At 39.0% G+C, this 19328-nt stretch overlaps 1 protein-coding gene across 2 annotated transcripts in view; it reads left to right on the forward strand.

The window, feature by feature from the left end:
- Window positions 1-12: 12 nt before the first annotated feature.
- LOC148155489 (protein diaphanous homolog 3-like) overlaps window positions 13-19328 on the forward strand; it is a 52336-nt gene continuing 33020 nt past the window's right edge. The window contains exons 1-2 of one of the 2 annotated variants that reach the window (XM_088012232.1): window positions 13-142; window positions 948-1010. In XM_088012232.1, coding sequence (XP_087868358.1) covers window positions 67-142; window positions 948-1010 — 139 coding nt within the window. In that variant the 5' untranslated portion in view covers window positions 13-66. The remainder of the gene's footprint in view (window positions 143-947; window positions 1011-19328) is intronic. The other variant, XM_088012233.1, reaches the window with a different exon arrangement.

The raw sequence follows: 19328 nt of genomic DNA on the forward strand, positions 1-19328 counted from the left end.
AATACCTCTTCTTTTTAACATTCTCTTCCTCCTTTGTCTTTTTCAGAGAATGATGAGACAGGTGTGATGGATAGTTTGCTGGAAGCCCTGCAGTCTGGAGCTGCATTCAGAGAGCGTAGGAAGAGAGCGCCAAGACCCAGAGGTAAGTCTTATATCTCACATTTATCCCCAAATACAGACCATTAAATCTAATACTCCTCTTCTAATTCAGGACGGATGTCAGAAAATCAGTGGTTATAAAGGTCTTTTTTTTCTGTCCTTTTTCCTGTTCATTTTTGGTGGAAAACCACAATGAATGCATCCTGATAGTTTCATAGTTGGACTCTCATTTTCAGTTACATTCAAGATAGACTTAATAGTTCATGTAAAAACTTGTATTTCTTCTTGATTGTTTCTTTTTAGAGAGATTAGGTAACACTTTATTTGAAGGGGGTTGAATAAGACTGTCATGACACTGTCATAAACATGACATAACACCTGTCATGAACATCAATAAGTCTTCATGAATAGTTATGACATTTTTGGCGAGGTTAATAACAAGTTGTCATAACGAAGACATTTTGTCTAGATTAATGTCAAGTTGTCATAATGAAGACATTTTGAATAATGTCAACTTTGTATTAAAAGTGTCATTATTTACCGAATGATGCTTTATGACAACAGTCATAACTATTCATGAAGACTTATTGATGTCCATGACATGTTATGTCATGTTTATGACAGTGTCATAACAGTCTTATTCACCCCCCCTTCAAATAAAGTGTTACCGAGAGATTATATAGATGAACCCTGAGACGTTGCTTTTCTTGTGAGCAAACATTCTAATGTTGAGCTGTGGAATGTGTCTTTTACCACCGGGTTTGTTGCAAAAAAAAAAAAAAAAAAAAAAAAACTGTTGTGCTATGCTGTGTGCTTAGTCCATTATTTGTCCACTGCCCTCCCTACAGATAACTACCAGCAGACGGTCAGCCCCAGCTCCTTCCGCCAGGTTCTCAGACCCGTTAACTATGGTAAAAAAAAAAAAAAAAAAACAATTGTCAAAAGAACACTTTCAAAGCTCTGAGCATTCTCAGCTTTCTTCATCTGCCATTGCGAATCTGCATTTAAGCAAGTTTTGCATGTGTCACATTGCAAATTTGTCCTGCTGTAGATATGCCCTGCTTATCTTGTGCTTCACGTCTTTCTTTTTTTTTTTTTTTCTTTTACCTTGCGTACATCTTTCAAGCATTTGAAAGAAAATCGGCCTGAGTGAGTTGGTGGAGCGTGCAAACTGAGAGAGAGAGAGTGGTGGCATTGAGAGTCGTGTGTGGGCTGCTCTGAACTTTCTCTTGAACGTGGTGCTTTGAGTAAATTGTTTGGTCTTTGAATGCACATTTAATCTTTGGCGTTATTTAAATTGAATATTTTTTTGTCTTGAATTTCTTTTGTGTGTGTGTGTGTCGGGGTGTGTGCGTGTGTGTGTGTGTGTGTGCTGACTTCTGTACAGCTTTGTTTTCAAAACCGAAGAAAGATTGTGACATAAATTAGGTGGAAACTATTCAGGAGAGAAAGCATAGCTAAAATCATACTCTCATATTTAGAGGCTTCATTTCTAAGTGAGTGTCTGAGCGTCCATCTTGGATGTATATATAATTACTTTCCATGAACTCCCTGTATAATAATCATAGTTGTGAACAGATATTGTTTCATGTGTTTTTTCAGACTTCTTTTCTAAAGGGATCATCCACTAAGGTATTTAAAGAATGATCTTGTTACTCTTATTACATCTTATTAGTTGTAATTGGAATCCCAGTGGGCTTGGCGTAAGCACGAATGAATAAAATTATTTGCGCACAATCCGCCCACATCATTGATGGGTGTGATAAAGGGTGTTGCTCTGTTGTTCTGCTAGAGTATATCTGAAATTAGATTGGAAAGGGACACAGGGGAAGGATATATGTGGGGTGGGAGGAAAGTGACGGATAGATGGAGCTGTAACAGTAGAGATGGTGTGAGGAAGATGCAGAAGGCCAGATTTTAAGGGTGAGATTGTGCAGTTGTGTGGGCGAAACAGACTGGACTTGGTCTTGCGAGGATGTGTGCGCAAGTGAGAGAGGGACTGTAACAGGGAACGAGCTAGAAATATGTTTTATTAAGAGGAGATTAGAGTAAAAAATACAGTGCCTACTAAAAACGGAGCCCCTGTTCAGAGTCCATGCTGTGAGAAGACCCCATGGTGTGGTGGCAAGGTAAGAAGGTACTAAAAGGTTGCTGACCCAACTGCCCCCTGCTGGCAGCTTCAGACACATCCTTGTTGTCTAATAAAGCTCAAGGCTTTTGCTTGTCACTGCAGGCATCATACTCACTGCCAGCCTCCCAAAGCAACCACAGCTAATTACTTTTCTCTGCCCAGCCCCAGCACCAGCTCAGCCCTCTCAGTGCCCATTCATCTTAATTTCCCCCTCTCTGCCATCTGCCTCCTAAATAACACTCCTCCTCATTTCCCTACCATCCCATATCCCTGCTGTCTTCTTCTATACTCTCATGGCCAGGCAATGGCCCTACCCATACATAATTGCCTGTTATTGGTATGGAGCCTCTCCGCTGCTGCTGCCTCGCCCCGGACCCCCTCCATCACCCCGTTTCCTTTCTCTCTCCTCTACTCCTACAGAGATTCAGGCCTTAATTGCCCTGGGTTTAGCTGCCGGAGTGAGTGAAAGCCGTATGACCCTCTTTGTTTATTTGGGAAGTCATGACGTTTAGTCAGAGGCGCAGGTTTTTTTTCACTTTCATACCACCCAGCCTAGATGTTTTAAATACCCTTTAATAAAAGAGCATTGGCTTTTGCTGCACTCCAGGGAAGCAGGGAGGAGAATTAAGGAGTGAACATCTAAATCAGAAGATATGGCCATGAATGAAGGGGAAGATTTGGTTAAGTAACTAAAGGATTACAAAAGGCCACTCTTTACAACATTAAAATAATTTATTGTTTTTTTTTTAATAAGTTATTGTAATCTCTGGCCTGGCTTGTCTTCTGTTCCTCAGTTTCTCTCTCAGCCTCTTTCTTTTCTCTTGTCTCGTCGCCAGACCCACCCTTACAGCAGCTCAGCTCACTTTGACTTGAGCCAGCAGCAAAGGTGTTTTTTGGCTGGGCTTGCTGTCTTCGTAAGCACACATATACAAACACAAACGGCCATAAAGGCGCACGGACACACCTGCTGACTTTAGGGGATGAAGGTAAGCAGGCTTTGGGCTGGCTGTGGCCTGGTTTAGGATAAGGCTGTGGGGCTCTGCGGCTCCTGAGCTCTCTAAATTGGATCGGGCTCCACAGAATGATGGATCGATGGTGGTTTGCCACACAGGTGTAAGATCCTTTATTGAATCTATAAAGAAGGCGACGGTTTTTAACTGTCTCCTTTTGAAAACATCTCTTCAGTCCCCACCTGGAATGTCCTGTCACAACCTTTCTGTTTCCCAAGCTGCATGAAAGCGTGTACATGTGGGAGGGAATCAAACAACTACACACCCTGTTGTGTTTGACAGAGAGGAAGAGCTTCCACGACTCTTTAAACAGAGGAAGTCGGAGGACCGCTAAGAACATGTGCTGGCTGTAATAATTTTGCCCTAGACTGATCTTTTATGATGAGTAAGGTCAGGTACACTTCTTTGCTTAAGCGCAATTACCTTAAATGTCTTTAGTGACACCTGACCTAACAATTATTGTATGTGGTCTGACTCTGAACTAGAGCTTGAAGTTGATGTAAAGGTCACTTCACAAAGGCCGTGAATCCTGTCACCAGATAGACGAGTTATTTTTCCCTACTTGCAGCTGAAAGATCGTTAGCATAAAAGCAAACCTTTAGTTTTTGTCATTTTTTTTTCTCACAATATATCTGCAGAGTCAACTTTATAACCCTTTTTACTGAATTTATGTCATATACAACGTCACCGCTTTGGTTTTCTCAGGTTTGTATTTGATGGAGGACTAAATGGCTTTGGTGTAGATGCAAATAATACTTAAAAAATGGAATAATAAGAGTAATTTTAGACTCAGCCTGCAGTCTAAAATTTCTGGGAAGGAGATGTGCTGCAGAACATTATTAGGATGAATCTGGAAGGAATGTGAAGTTGAACTGAAAGTCATAAAAAGTAGAATTAAGTAAAGGGAATTTGTTTCTTTGCAGCTCTGTGTGTTCTCTTTCACATGTGAAACACTAGAAGTGAGATGCCGAAGCTCCAGAGGAATGCTGTTAGATTCTTTCCTATTTGATTTGGCCTCTTATAGACTGTGATATGTGGAATCCACTGTGGGCTAACTGTATCCTGAAGAATGTGTTTGCGCTTTTTCATTCTTCTTTCACATCCTTGTCTCTCCATATCATTGTCTATTACATAAGATAGCTTTCCTCCAAAGTTCCCAAGTCTAGTCTTTACTTTTTGACTTTGCCTCGTCTTCACTTCATCGGCTCCCTTGCCTTGCTACTTTCCCCCAGACATGACATAAGCAGAAAAGGAGCGGGGTTATTAAATCGTTTCAGTGAGCTCGAAACAAAAAAAAAAAAAAAAAGGAGGAGCAGAGACTCTTTCCTACATTGATCTATTTCAATTGATGCAAGACATCATGGTTTCAAAAGTGTAACTGGAGAAGCTGCTGATTTATCTGCATTTAGTCACAATATATCATTCACACATCACATGCTGCATGTGCGCTTTTCATTACAGTGACAGATTATTGCCAAGCAACTTCTGTTATCAGTGTTCACTTTCTCACATAAATGTTTTAACTTTTGCATATATTCATAGAAAATAGCTATTTAAGCCGTGGTTAAAGTAGATGCACGATCAGCCTTTTTGTGATCAAAACTGATTGCTGGCTTCCTGTATGCGTTTTTTTATTTGTTTGTTTGGGTTTGTTTTTAAAAAAGCTCTGTTTTTCACCTTGTTGGCTATGTGAGTGTATGGCATAATGGATGCTCCACTGTTATAATCGTAAGCAAATGAGTGGGGATTTGTAGAACATTAAGTTCTGTAGCATCTTTGAAGTATATGTCACTTTTGATGTGCTTCCAGTTTGAATGGTTTGGTGTTCTGGGATAAGTGTCCTGGAATTAGATTTTTAATTATTTCATGATGAGGTGCATTGTTTTTGCACAATCTCACTGCCTTTGTTTTGTTTTTTTGTTGTTGTTGTTTTTGTTTTCTTTTTTAGTATCTTTTTAAGGTGTTTTTTGTTTTTTATCTTTTTAAATGTATTTATTTATTTATTTATTTATTTTTACAAAATTAAATGTATAATTTAAATGCTGTGTAAGTGTCCCAAAGTTGTTGGCTATTTTGGCTGACCTAGCCAGACAGTATAGGTCAAACCATCAATTCATGTTCAAGTTTCAGACATTTTGGAATCTTAAGATCAGCGATTCTTTTACCGATAAAAAAGAATCGCGAACGCTCTGTCTGCACCGATGCAGACAGAGCGTTCGCATAGTGTTGCGTGAGATTGAGTAATTCTCCTTTTGTGTCATTGCTGCCATATTCAAGTAGCAGTTTTGTAAATTTTGCAACAGCGTTGCATGTGTGTGGAGCCCGACATCTACAAAACTCATGATGAATTTTCCAGCATCTTAAATAATGCTGTGACCCCCTGACTTTCCTGGTGATCAAGTTGTATATTCTGTAGTGTTGTTTGCCTAAGGCAGTCCATCTTCTGACAGGATTTAAATGTGACACAGAGCTGAAAGGACTATGATGCATAAGAATGGGGAAAAATGTGCTGCAAGTTGTTTGATACAGAAATTAGTTTTGAATCTAATCAAAATGGAAGGAATTTCAAGATTATCCCTATTTGTGAATCATGTCCTTAAACCTTATTGTTTTTTTTATTATTAAATTATATGAAGTATATGTTGCTTGTTGATGTGTTATTACACATCAAAATGAGAGTAGGAAAACGTGTTTTGTTTTTTTTTTGGGTTTTTTTGCCACATTTCATGCTTATTACCAAAACAGCCTAATCAAGAAAAAAATATCCTTTTACTTTTATGACCTGCTGATCTGAACAAGATGTGGACTATTATTACTTATTATTATCATAAAATGTTTTTTATGATGGAAAAAAACATTCTGGTTAATATTCTGAAAGTTCTGTGTTGTAGATTTTTTATAGTTTTTACAACAGTATTTGTGATTGTATGATTTTTACTCTAGTGACAGCCTCATAATCAATCACCAAAAACCAGAGCAGTGGATTTTTAAACACTTTTTATCATCACTTTTATTATTATTGCAACAAACGGTAAAATCTTACGTTCACATTGCTTCCCCCTAATTGAAACATCTCTATTTTTAAACCTGTGAGGAGAGAATGTCAAACGCTGATTTCCGGGTCAAAGCAATATCTGCGTTTTTGCCTCGGACACGTGTCCGCCTCTCTGTACTCATGTAAAGAGTCATCTGGCCACTCCGAGTCTCAGAATCAGCACTGTTGAATGCTGCTTTAGATGTTTAATTTCCCTTGTACTCAAAGGTACATGCAGATGGCCACATGTACTTTGACACGCCTTTGTCTCTGTCTGTCCATTTGAAAGGCTACAGTTGGTGTGTGCTGGTTTGAGCCTGTGCACACACACAGTGAACAGATGGAGCAAGAGGGCACCTTAACAAAGTGGCTTGTGTAATTAGATCTAGCCTGTGCTGTGTGACTTATGGAATAATAATTGAAGGCTGTAAAAAAGCAAAACTGAAAGATTTGTCTAACTTTTTTATTTTGGTTTTGATGTGAACTCTCTTGCTGCATGGTGACGCAGATACATTTGGACATGGGACATTATACTACAGTCTGGTCTGTCGGCTCTGTGGATTTATGTTAAGTAATCTACCACCATCCACACACACAGGCCCTCCTCTCGTACCTTTAAATTTACAACAGCTAAATTGGTAAATATATATAGTGTATCTGAAAGGACACCATATGCCGTGTGCGATTTGGATTATGGTTTTCTATTTCCCACATCATTCTCGACGTGGCCGTAATGGTGTTTGCCTCTTTTTCTGCTTTTAAAATCAAGGACGCGTGTATCGAAAAATCTCTTTTTACTTGCTTGGCTGATGTGCAATTTGTCTCTAACTTTCAGAAGTGTTTTTTTTATGCATATATGGAACCTTTCTGCCAACATGAAGTTGTGTTAACAATAATCATGTCAGCATAACCCTTTGTATGTGCTACCTGAGTTAATTGTTCAGCTTTCACAATGGTAGAAAATGAGAAAGTGAATTAGTATGCTATATATTCTCATATTCCGTTGACTTGATGAAGAGTTTAGTGTAAAGGAGAGCAGAGCTGACACACATGCGTGCAGAAATCACCATCCATTCACCACACTTAAAAAAAAAAAAAGTAAAAAAAAAAGACGATGGCAAACACCTCAGCACTCTGGTCCCTCTCTCTGTGCTGTACGTCCTGCGTTTTTAGCCGGAGTCCTAAGCCGATCAGGCTCCTCAGATATCCACTTTTAGCTGGATTATGAAGAAGCCTGGCTGTAATAAGGGCTGTGAGTCGTGAAATAGAAAGTGGTGTTCAGCATGTTGAGCCAAGGACCCTAATCAGTCCATTCACACCAGCTCAGGCCCCGAGTCGCAGGTGAAGCTGCTAATGTGGGATTTCTATTCAGCACTCTTCTGATATCCCCTCACATTCTTTCTTATTTTCTAAATGCAATGATAAAACCATGTGCCGCATGATGACATCCAGAAAAGAGAAGGCGATTTATTATGTTAAATCACACATCTGTTTTGTGTCCAACTTTTTATCACCTATATTTTTTTAGAAGTTTTCCACGATTCAGATTTTTTTTTTTTCCTTCCTTTCTCTCTCTCGCTTTCTGTATTCCTCTTTCACAGAAACCTGTTATTTACACTGATTGAGACTAGGCTCTTATGCAGTGCTCTAGTTAATAATGCAGTGAGAAATGAAGTCATTTTCACCATGGCTTTGTGCTAATTAAATTTTACAGCAGTCTTATCGCTCCAGCCACACACACATTTCTGGTCCTCCCACATTTGCTAGTGCCAGCAGCTATGTCACATAGCCGTCAGGGAGAGAAGTAACGAGGGAGATAATTATATGAACTTATGTTGTTTTGGGCGGGAAGAGAGCATTATCATACCTTTACATCTTGGCTCACTCTAAGGGGAGCTGGCAGGTCTCTGGTCAGACCTTTGGTAAGATTGTGAAATGCTAAGTAAACATTTTTTTTTCTATCAAATACAACATTTCTTTTATTTGTTTGGATTCTGAGAAAACCAGTTCTCTGTTATTGTTCTTCAGACTGCAGTCTTAAATGGTTAAAATGTGGACCTTGGCAGAAATACACGTTTTTCTGTTTTCATGTGATATGATTGTTTCTACTCAACTGTTGTAACTTAAAAGAATAAAAGCACAGGCACAATTTCATCAAGGGTAATTTAAAAAAAAAAATAAAGAAAAGGTAAAGTGTGATTGAAAATTGGATTTACCTTCCCTCAATAATTTATTTAGCGAGCTGTGTCTAGTGCGCCATTTTCACACAGAAGTAGAAACAGATATCAAGGCTCCGTCTGCAGTTGATTCCCTGGACCACTTCAGACTGTGCTGATAATCACGTTCTTCCAAACTGCCTCATCTCTGCGTCGCTCTCTCTGGCAGTCATTTCTGCTGCCACTCCAACAGCCGAGTGTCTCTTCACTGGGGCAGAAGCTCTTAGTGCAGCAACGGGAAATTGAACGCCGACAGAACGAGGAGGCCAGCCCTTAGGCAGCAAGATCTGTTTGATGCAGGATTCTCTCAGAGAGTGCGGTTTTGGCTTTCCTGATTTGCAGCGATGCCACCCCTTTTATGTCCATGCGCTCCCTCGTTCACACATTTGACTGTGTTCAGCTACATGCACAGACTGGTACTTGTGCACTCATACACACACTCACGCGCACACACACACGCACACACTGAGCCTTGAAGGACAGGGCCATGTATGCGCTTCTGGCCTCTGGGCTAAAGAGCTTCATTAGTCTGGCACTAGCTTTGATTAGATTCCTCAGGGGTGCAAATTAGCAAAACAAGTTGAAGTGATCCTCTGAAGCAATGCTCTGAGATTTCTGCTGATATCTGAACTCTTTATATTACAGTTTTTGCACCATCTAAGTTTTACCTTTAAATCAAAGTAATGTAAAATAGTCATATTATTTTCAGCCTTATCCAAAAAAGCTTTAAATCATTTAATACAGTGAAGAAACAGTCTGTGTCCTTTGTGGTGGTGGCATGTCTTGTCAGGATGGTGACTGAAGGATCTCACTAACTGGGAGAATAGACCTGTTCTTCATTCATGTGGTCTTTACAGCCATTGTGATCCGTCTATCAGATTCTTGTTGCATCGTTGAAAACGATACAATGGGAGACTAAAGGACTTCTGAACCATGCACGGAAGAATCAAGACAACACTCCAGGCATGCTTTTGATGAGGGCGTAACATGATGTAAAGCTCAGAAAAGTAGATTTTACCAATAATGCCCCTTTAAAACTTCCAAAAAAAGATGTTTATAATCATTTCATAGCTTTTAAGCTCTGAAACAAGATTAAAAAGGTTTTACTTGAGAAAAGGTTTGTGATGATCCACAGATTTTTCTTAACTGGAGCCAATGAGTTGTCTCATAGGAACTATAACTGCATTCACATGCTGAAGCAGCTGCAGAAGTGCGTCGGCTTTATTCAAACTTAAAATCTGTGAGCGATCAAAAATCCTGGGCATTTGCGATTGCTTTTATCTGCATCTCTGGACATAAAATATTCTAACTTTACTGGTCTCTTTAACAGACATTGGTGAGGTCGTTACTCTTCCTCCATCTCGGTAGAAACTCAGAAAGAGGAAATGCATGCTTTAATTGGATATTTTCACTAGGATAGTTACGGAGAAGTAAAAACTGGGAGAAGACTGAAATAAAATTCTGGAGCTATTCATGCATCCTTCTATTGTCTATACTCAATTGTCCTTGCGGGGTCACGGGAGATCGATGCATTTTCACAGTACACCCTGGAAAGGTTGTCAGTCTGGGCATATTCAGCAGGGAGAAATGTTTGACATCGGCGCTTTACAAACCACCACCTCTAGTTCAAAGTCCATCCCAAAAAAATCCTTCCTACAAAGGCTGTTTTCTGAACACATTCCTGTGCAGTTTTTTTTTTTTTTTTTTTTTCCGCCTTGGTTCCTGCATTGTAAAGCAGCGGGGAGAAGCACAATCCCAGATAATTTCTGAAAAGATTCTTGCACTGGAAACACATCTCGTGTTGCTCATCTGTTCTCAAATGTTTTTAGATTGAATGATTATGTATTTTTGTTTGTTTGGATGTATTAGCTGACGTCTTGTTGTTAGTCTGGTTTTATCGCAGATTCTGTAGATCAGGTCGTAATTAGGTATTGGTGTCAAGTTGAACTCAGCCTTCAGATAATTGTGTTTAGCCATAGTTAATTCACAACTTAACAAAGAAGCAATTCCATTTTACACTTAAGGCCAGATGGATTTTCACACCTAGAAGACAGATTTTGTATTTTTTTTTCTTTTTGCCCTTGTTGTCTTTGTCTTTGAAATTTAAGAGAGTAACAAACGGATAAAATCTAAAATAGGGCAAATACCTTTTCACAGCTCTAAAAAAACACCTTGTTCAATCCACAGTGTTTTGGAATGTTTTTGATGCTTTTACTTTGTTTAAATGTGTTTTAGTTAGATTGTTCAATCTGCTTGTAACAAGGGTTGCCTTGTTTTTGTGTACCTGCTAATATGTATGTGACATTATTTAGTCAGTAGCACCTGGGTGTGAATGGGTTAATTTATCTGTCAGGACATTAATGTGTGGAGTTGTAGCTTGTGGATGTGCATGGTGTGAGACTGTTTTTCATTCAGGTGAGCTGCTGCCTTTTCTGTAATAGCCATACTTGACATTTCTCTCTCCTGCAGCCTGTGGAGACTAGCACATGCTTTCCATTCCAGTTGAACCCATTAAGGCTTTCTCTTCTGTACTGCATCCACTGGTCTGTCCTTTGGCAGGGCCCTTCTGAATGTCAAAACCTACTGCTTAGCATCACAATAAAGCAGGTACTGGACAGAGAAGCAAAGGAAAAGGAACTTGCTGCTGACATGTAAAGGGCATGGGTAGAAAGATTACTTTAGAAAGTTATTGCTTTGCAGGCTGGTATTTTTCTCTGTCTCCACATTTCTGTTTTTGAGACATCGTGTGACGGTGATGTAAAGATTTTCTAGATTTAACAATAGAACTTAGCAAAATGGCTTTTATATATTCTGTGAAGCAATTAGGTGTATTTTATATTGACTGGCTGAAGGTTGAAAAGAAACCTTGGAAAAACCGTTTTGGAAAATAAAGGGGAATAAATGGAATGACTTTGTTCATAAATAACAGTTCGACCCATTTGTACTGTTTGAGGTTTAAGTAATTAGTGTTGACATTGAAGAGCTGTAGCATTCAGCTGAGTGATTTCAGACGTTTCTGAGTTTAACATGTTTGGTGGCATTGCTTTGAAAACATTGTTTCTGATGCTTTATTATTCTCTTCCAACTTCAAATTTATTATTTTTCATTCAGTGCTCCAGATGAAAAAAAAGTTGTCAAGATTTGCAATATTGTTGTCTTTAATTAATCTAATAGGAACCCTATAGGAAGAAAACTAGTTAAAAATGGAACAAAAACCGTTTCAAAAGTTTTATCAGCAAAGTCTAGTGATGCTCCAGGATGCTTTGGGGTTTTATAATGGCTCTTTTGAAAGTATTTAACAAATGTGAATGCATATAATAAAATCAAAATTATATCCAGTGGATGTAATTGTTTTGCTTTTCACTCCTTTATGTATGAGACTAAACTTGATTTGTTTAGTCTCATACTAAACACTTGATTTATTTTTTCTAAATGGGGAGATAATTAGTGTGGCTGGTTTGAATGGTAATTGCAGAGTCAACGGGAAAGAAAAGAGACTATAAATGCACTTTACAGTTAGTTTTGTGTTTCTCAAAGCACGGTGGCACACACACACACACACTCATTCTATTAAATAAGCAGGACCATCATCTCCAACCAGACCAAATTATTTTTAGCTTTTGCTTTGATATAAATTCACAATTGAACAGAATATTGCTTGTTTCCCTTAATTTTCTGGTAAAAGCAAAACATGTGGAGCAGGGGTGTTGACATATTTTACTGCATTAGCTTTAGTCTTTTGTGTGCCTCATTATTCTCACTTTGAGTTTCCCCTTTCCTTTGTCTGGGACTGCTCCACACACACGGACAGCTTCTAAATGCTGCCACGCCAAAGTCATTGAGTTTTTCTGCAATGATACAAACGAAAACACGCACTTGCATCTTATTTGGATGCATTGTCAATTTTTCAATGCAATCCCTTCACATACCACATGATGCATGGTTAATCAGGGTTTAAATGTTTATTCATTTTTGTAACCTCAGCCTCTTGAATTCCAAATCATAAGTCAAAAGTTAAGACTTTTATTGCAGTTTAATTTTACATTTTGATTTTGCATATAAATTGTGCAAGAGAAACTTTGTTCTCCTTACTCCTGTAGGTCATAAAGCTTTGTGATTTAGTTCATATACCCCGGACACGCATTCTATCTAGTCTCTCGCAGAGCAAATACAAACTAAAATATTCTGGAATATTAACATTATAGTTAAAAGATGACAGTGTAATTATACTCTGACCTTCATCTTTCAAAGACGACTTGATGAAATTGAATAGCATATTTATTTGCTTTGTCAACTACAGAGAAAGAATAAAGGTTAAAAATATAATTTATTAGGATTTTATCTTGCATTTTTTATACTTTACATCTCTGAGAGTCCATTAGTTTATTTTTTCTCTTTTAACCAAAATAAATTTGTTGTAGTTTGAGAATGTTGTCAGAAAAGAAAAGCCCAGAATGTCATGCATTACTGAATTATTATGGACAAGGGGATACAAATACATTACTTGTTCATTTTTAAAGTTTAAACTATACTGGATATGGTCTCTGGTGTCTGATGGTACCCCACCGATAATGTTAGATAAGAAATTTTCCCCTTTTCCTTTTGATTGACAAACTGATGAAAAATCATAAATAATTAACTGATCATATGAATAATTCAATTTTACTATGAGTTGCATGTTCCACATACCTGCTGAAGTAGAGCTTGTCATGTTCCAGACATTTTTTCTAACTAATTTTGGGCTCTGGACTCTGAGTTTAAGGTAAAATCTCTTTGATCGCAAAGGCGCTAATCCTGTGTTTGTATTATTGTTATTTTTAAAACTCAGAAAATTTACTAAATACTACTCTGCTCATTTTTACTACACATTTGAATCAATACTAAACTGGCATGTATCTACATGTCAGTTGAATTCCCCTTTAATATGAGTTTACTATGCATTTCACTCTCCTGCAGAGGAAACAACCGTTTTAGCACCTTTAAATATTTCCCTTGTAGTATGAGTTTAGGTAAATTATCCATCCATAGAAACTCAAGGACCTTTGGTTCAATCTTTGATGGCAATTAGTGCCAATCCTTCTCATGAAGCAAAACATAAATGGCAACCTAACATTGCCTTTGTAGATATTAACTCTTTTCCGCTGAATTTTCTGACAGCTTTTTACTGATGTGAACAGAACCAGTGTGAACCAGTTCTACTTCACCTGACATCCAGCTCATTGGCATAGCTATCAGATCTGAAATACCTCCATATGTTTTCTAAGTAAACTCAGTACTGAAGGCACAGTTATTTGAACCTATTTAATTAATTTCCTGTGAGGTGAACGAAAGTGTGGATAACAGTTTACATGTCAAGTACATGTCTGAGACAAATGCTGGGGAATCTCTCCATCGTATGTTAAGTGACTCTGCATGGCTTAGTACTTGGTAAAAACAAAAAAAGATGACTTTTGGATGAGAAGTCAAAATACCCCCTTCTTTCTTACTGCTTACAAGCACAGTCATACAGGCTGTGCATTGTCTTGACACTGGATTAGAATAACTCTTATAGTTTATGTGCATGTGTTTTAAGTGAAACTATAAAACAAATATCAACACTGCACCCCATCACATGTATGGAGTAGCTACCATCCATTAAGCAGGACTCTTGCGGTTTTCTCCTATTAGCTGTTGTTTCCACGGTTGCTGACTGGTTGCTGAGCCAGGCTGCTAAGAGTGGTTTAGTCACTGCTGTCAGGAATTTCAAGCAGGCTCTTTCCTGCTTGCTGTTTGAAGAGGATTTGTGTGTGTGCCCTGTGTAGGCTGCCTGGTGCTGGAGGACGAGCAGAGGTCCTCTCTAAAGGCCTGGCTCTGACCTCTCTTTTTTGATGTCCTGAAGGACAGAGGGAGCACAGGTTGAGCATGCTGGGTTTTTATTTACCTTGTCATGTTTAGAACTTCAATGATGTCGGGTTAAGGTAACGGGCAGTGACGTGCTGAAAAAGTTCCGAGGGAATAAGCTAACTGGAAGTCGATATGTTTACATTGCAAAGCCTCAAAATAATAAATACATTATTAATATACATTTGGAACTACATGATCAGTAGAAATGGCAATGTGTAATAATAATGTTTTGCAGATGTCCTGAATTTGCATGTTGAAACCTGGTCCTCTTCTACACCTCCACAGCGTTCCATGTAATATGGAGATTTACCTTTCCTGAAGAAAGAGATTTTTATAGTCCTACATTTTATGTTCATGTGAAGGCAGCATTTTCTCTATTTTTGCACATATTTGCTTGTTATTTATCCTTGTCTCACTTCATCCTCACTAAGCCCACTTGACAACATTTAAAATTAAAACATTGAATAAAATGTGAGGATTGGTAAGGATTACAACTGCAGTAGTAGCTCCTGTCTTTGTGTTTTCTAATTAGTCTTTTTTTTCCAGTAAATTGACTTTCATTAGTGCATATAGTGTCTGCAAGGTATTACTTCATATTAAATCATCCTTTTTTTGAGTAATTGTTGAAATGGTGTATAATAATTCAGTTGCAATGGGACATTTGTGCATGATAGATGTGATCTCTGACAGGCGACACTCATGCCACAGATATTTGACATGATTAAAACTCTGTTGCAATCTGTCATAACTGGAGATTACATTGCATTGTAGTTCTGATTCAGATAACTGAATGGGCGATGCATGATCATCACTGACTTAAAGAAGTTAATGTCCATACTTAACTAAAATACATCGCACAGCAGTTTGACCAGGTTATGAGTTTGTCTGTGCAAAACTTTCAACAGTCGATTCTTAAAAATAATTGTACATTTCTTAGGTTTTTCTAAACAGTCAATCTCAATTTTTTTTTCTTTGCTGTGAAGCCAGTAAAAAACATAGTATTCACTAGATTTATCTAACATGACCATTAGAACCTGCTTTTAAAACCAATTCAACATGCTCTTTGAAATTTATGCAATGATTACTAAATAAATATGATGATTAAGTAAAATATAGATTTTTATTTTTATTTTTGCACTGCTTGTGCTGACCTTGGAAAAATTAGGTTGATCTGCATTCATTACTAGACTGCATGTACACTGTTTAAAGGGATAGGACGTAAAAAAAACAAAAAAAAAAAACATCTTTCAGGAACACAGACTAAGAGACACGGTATTTAGAAAATCCTTGGAAGCAAGCTCAGCTTTTCAGCTTTATGTTTTGTGTGACACTACTTCTAGAAGCCTTAAGAAAATAACCCGTATTTGTCCTTTCGAAACACACAAGTATACACTGACACAGCTGTAGCGGGCCCTGGATAAAGTCGGCCTTTGCTGTTCTTGTAGTACCAGGCAGAGCGTAAGACTGGCCCTCTACCTCTGGCTCAGAAGTGTGAGAGGGTTAATGAATGAGACTTACCCACAAAGGGCGATTTTAGAGAGACGACACAGACTGCCAGAGAACCATCTATCAGTCCGTACAGCAATTTGAGTCTGAACTAGACGAAGGAAGGTGTTTGGGCTCCAGCGGAGAAGAAATGATGTACCAGGGAGCTGAGTGATTATGTGACTCTCCCACATATGAGAGAAAGGCAGAACTAAAAAAAAAAAAAAAAAAAAGATCCCATATTATTTCGTAAAACATGCAAAGAGTTGTCTGTCTGTCGAGGCTTGTGAAAAATATGAAGTACCATAAGAAAGGACTGTTTCTTCCAAAATTAATATATAATAACTATTTTTTTTTTTGTGGAGGGGGGGTGTTGTCATTTTCCATTTAATTACCGTAATGACTTGCCCTCCAACACGTCAGTCACTCAGCGGTGGCATATTCTAAAAAATCGCCTTACTAGGACATGGATGACAAAATGTAGCACTTATCTTCCTTTTAATGGGTGATTATGCATCTCAGGTGTTAGAAGGAGAAAATGATGAGCACGAAAATAGATGAGGGACAGTGGAAAATCTTTGATCCTCTGCTTTCTGTGTAGTGGAATCAAAAATGAAACACTTAACGTTAAACCGCTGTGCTTTTCATGTGCAAATACAACATCACGCATTGACAGGTCACTCTGGCTCTGCAGCTGACTGGTTTGGATCTTACTTATGGAGTCTTTCTTCTCATTTGATGTCACTCATTATGTTTTGTCCCAGTTCCCAAGACTGAAGCATTCGCACAGAGATGAAAGAGGGTAAAGAAGTTGACATCCACTTTAATAGGCTTAAATGATTCTCTTTGAAGATTTAAACACTAACAAACAATAAATACAAACCAACTAAACTTTGCTCTCTTCTTAGTTTCAGATGGTTTTTATAGCTGTACTTCCTGAGAAAAAAAGACACATAAAAACACACAAAGTGGATATTTTCTTTTCCAGTAAGGGAAATGATTTGTGTAATTTTAACCAAAGATCATCCAATTCTAAAAAAAACAAACAAACAAAAAAATTGATTGTGTTACTTTACATGCAATTCTTCTTGGAGGTGTTTTGTTTTGTGCAAAAGCAATTGAAAAAAGTTGAAAATGCTTAGACATAAGCGTTTGCCAAAATTAGACAGGACTTCAAGCAAAATAATCTCTTTTGTATTAAAAATTATATAAATTCAGATGTAGTGAACGGAGTAGATGTCAACAGCTAGTAAGACACATTCCTTTGTGATTATTCTGCTGGAAGTTTATTTAATAACCTGATGCCTAAAAAAAAGAATACAACACAGGATGTCTATCAACTCACAGTTGCAAAAATGTTACAACCAATATTGTTGCAAGAACAGTGATTGCTATTTCTAAAAAAAAAAAATGAAGAGAAACTAATACTAATACCTGACATGTCATGGTTATTTTGACATAGTTAAAGGACTGGCTTATTACTTGGAGAACTCCTAAACAAAGCACTAATTGTACATTGTAAAAGTACATTGTCAGAAAATTACAGTAATTTTTCTGCACACCGACTTGTACACAAAACAAAACATACAAGTCTTGATACACTACTGGTTTCATTTGGCAGAAATACACTTCCCTCCCCTTAATCTTAACTTCCGAGGATCAAAGGATCAGACGGCCCAAATACCAGAAAATGCCGCTTTCATTCTCTATGTTGTGGCCAAATTGATTCCTAGAGACAGATAACTAAAATCTGACCAGATAAAATGTAAGTCTGCCAACTGCTTGATGCCACAAGAGGCAAAGCAAACATATATATATATATATATATATATATATATATATATATATATAAAAAAAAAAAATTCCCCTCTCACCCTCCGTGGGTGGTCTCTTTCATCCTCTGAGCTCGGGTCCTCTACCAGAGGCCTGGGAGCTTGAGGGTTCTGCGCAGTATCTTGGCTGTGCCTAGAACTGCACATTTCTGGACTGAGATGTCTGATGTTGTTCCTGGGATCTGTTTGAGCCACTGCTCCAGTTTGGGGGTGACTGCCCCGAGGGCCCCGATGACCACAGGCACCACTGTGGTCTTCACCTTCCAGGCCTTCTCCAGTTCCTCTCTGAGGCCCTGGTATTTCTCCAGTTTCTCATGCTCCTTTTTCCTGATGTTGTGGTCACTTGGTATTGCTACATCCACCACAACGGCTTTCCTCTGTTCTTTATCCACCACCACAATGTCCGGTTGGTTCGACATTACCATCTTGTCTGTCTGGATCTGGAAGTCCCACAGGATCTTAGCTCGGTCATTCTCCACCACCTTTGGGGGTGTCCCCCATTTTGACCTCGGGGCTTCCAGTCCATATTCTGCACAGATGTTCCTGTACACTATGCCCGCCACTTGGTTATGTCGTTCCATGTACGCTTTCCCTGCCAGCATCTTGCACCCTGCTGTTATGTGCTGGACTGTCTCAGAGGCCTCCTTGCACAACCTACACCTTGGGTCTTGTCTGGTGTGGTAGATCTGAGCTTCTATTGCTCTGGTGTTTAGGGCCTGTTCCTGGGCGGCCAGGATGAGGGCCTCCGTGCTGTCCTTGAGTCCAGCTTTCTCCAGCCATTGGTAGGATTTCCTGATATCAGCCACTTCAGTTATTTGTCGGTGGTACATCCCATGTAGGGGCTTGTCTTCCCATGATGGTTCCTCCAGCACCTCGTCCTCTGTTCCCCATTGCCTGAGACATTCGCTGAGCACCTCGTCCGTTGAGGCTTTGTCCTTGATGTATTTATGGATCTTAGATGTTTCATCCTGGACAGTGGCTCTCACACTCACTAGTCCTCTGCCTCCTTCCTTACGGCTTGTGTACAGTCTCAGGGTGCTGGATTTGGGGTGGAACCCTCCATGCATGGTTAGTAGCTTCCGAGTCTTAACATCCGTGGCCTTCATCTCTTCCATTGGCCAGCTAATTATTCCGGCAGGGTATCTGATTACTGGTAAGGCATAGCTGTTTATTGCACGGATCTTGTTCTTGCCATTGAGCTGGCTTCTCAGGACTTGCCTTATTCGTTGGAGGTATTTGGCTGTGGCTCCTTTCCTTGTGACCTCATCGAGGTTGCCATTTGCTTGTGGTATTCCCAGGTACTTGTAGCTGTGCTCTATGTCTGCTATCGTTCCCTCTGGGAGTGAGACCCCTTCTGTGCGGACGACCTTCCCTCTCTTTGTAACCATCCGGCCACACTTCTCTAGTCCGAATGACATCCCAATGTCAGTGCTGTAGATCCTGGTGGTGTGGATCAGTGAGTCAATGTCTCGCTCGCTCTTGGCGTACAGCTTGATGTCATCCATGTAGAGGAGGTGACTGATTGTGGCCCCATTCTTAAGTCGGTATCCGTAGCCAGTCTTGTTGATGATTTGGCTGAGGGGGTTCAGGCCTATGCAGAACAGCAGTGGGGACAGAGCATCTCCTTGGTATATGCCA

The sequence above is a fragment of the Poecilia mexicana genome, unplaced genomic scaffold (assembly GCF_051168715.1).
Source record: "Poecilia mexicana isolate PSO_F unplaced genomic scaffold, ASM5116871v1 scaffold_14, whole genome shotgun sequence".
In the NCBI taxonomy this organism is placed as follows: domain Eukaryota; kingdom Metazoa; phylum Chordata; class Actinopteri; order Cyprinodontiformes; family Poeciliidae; genus Poecilia; species Poecilia mexicana.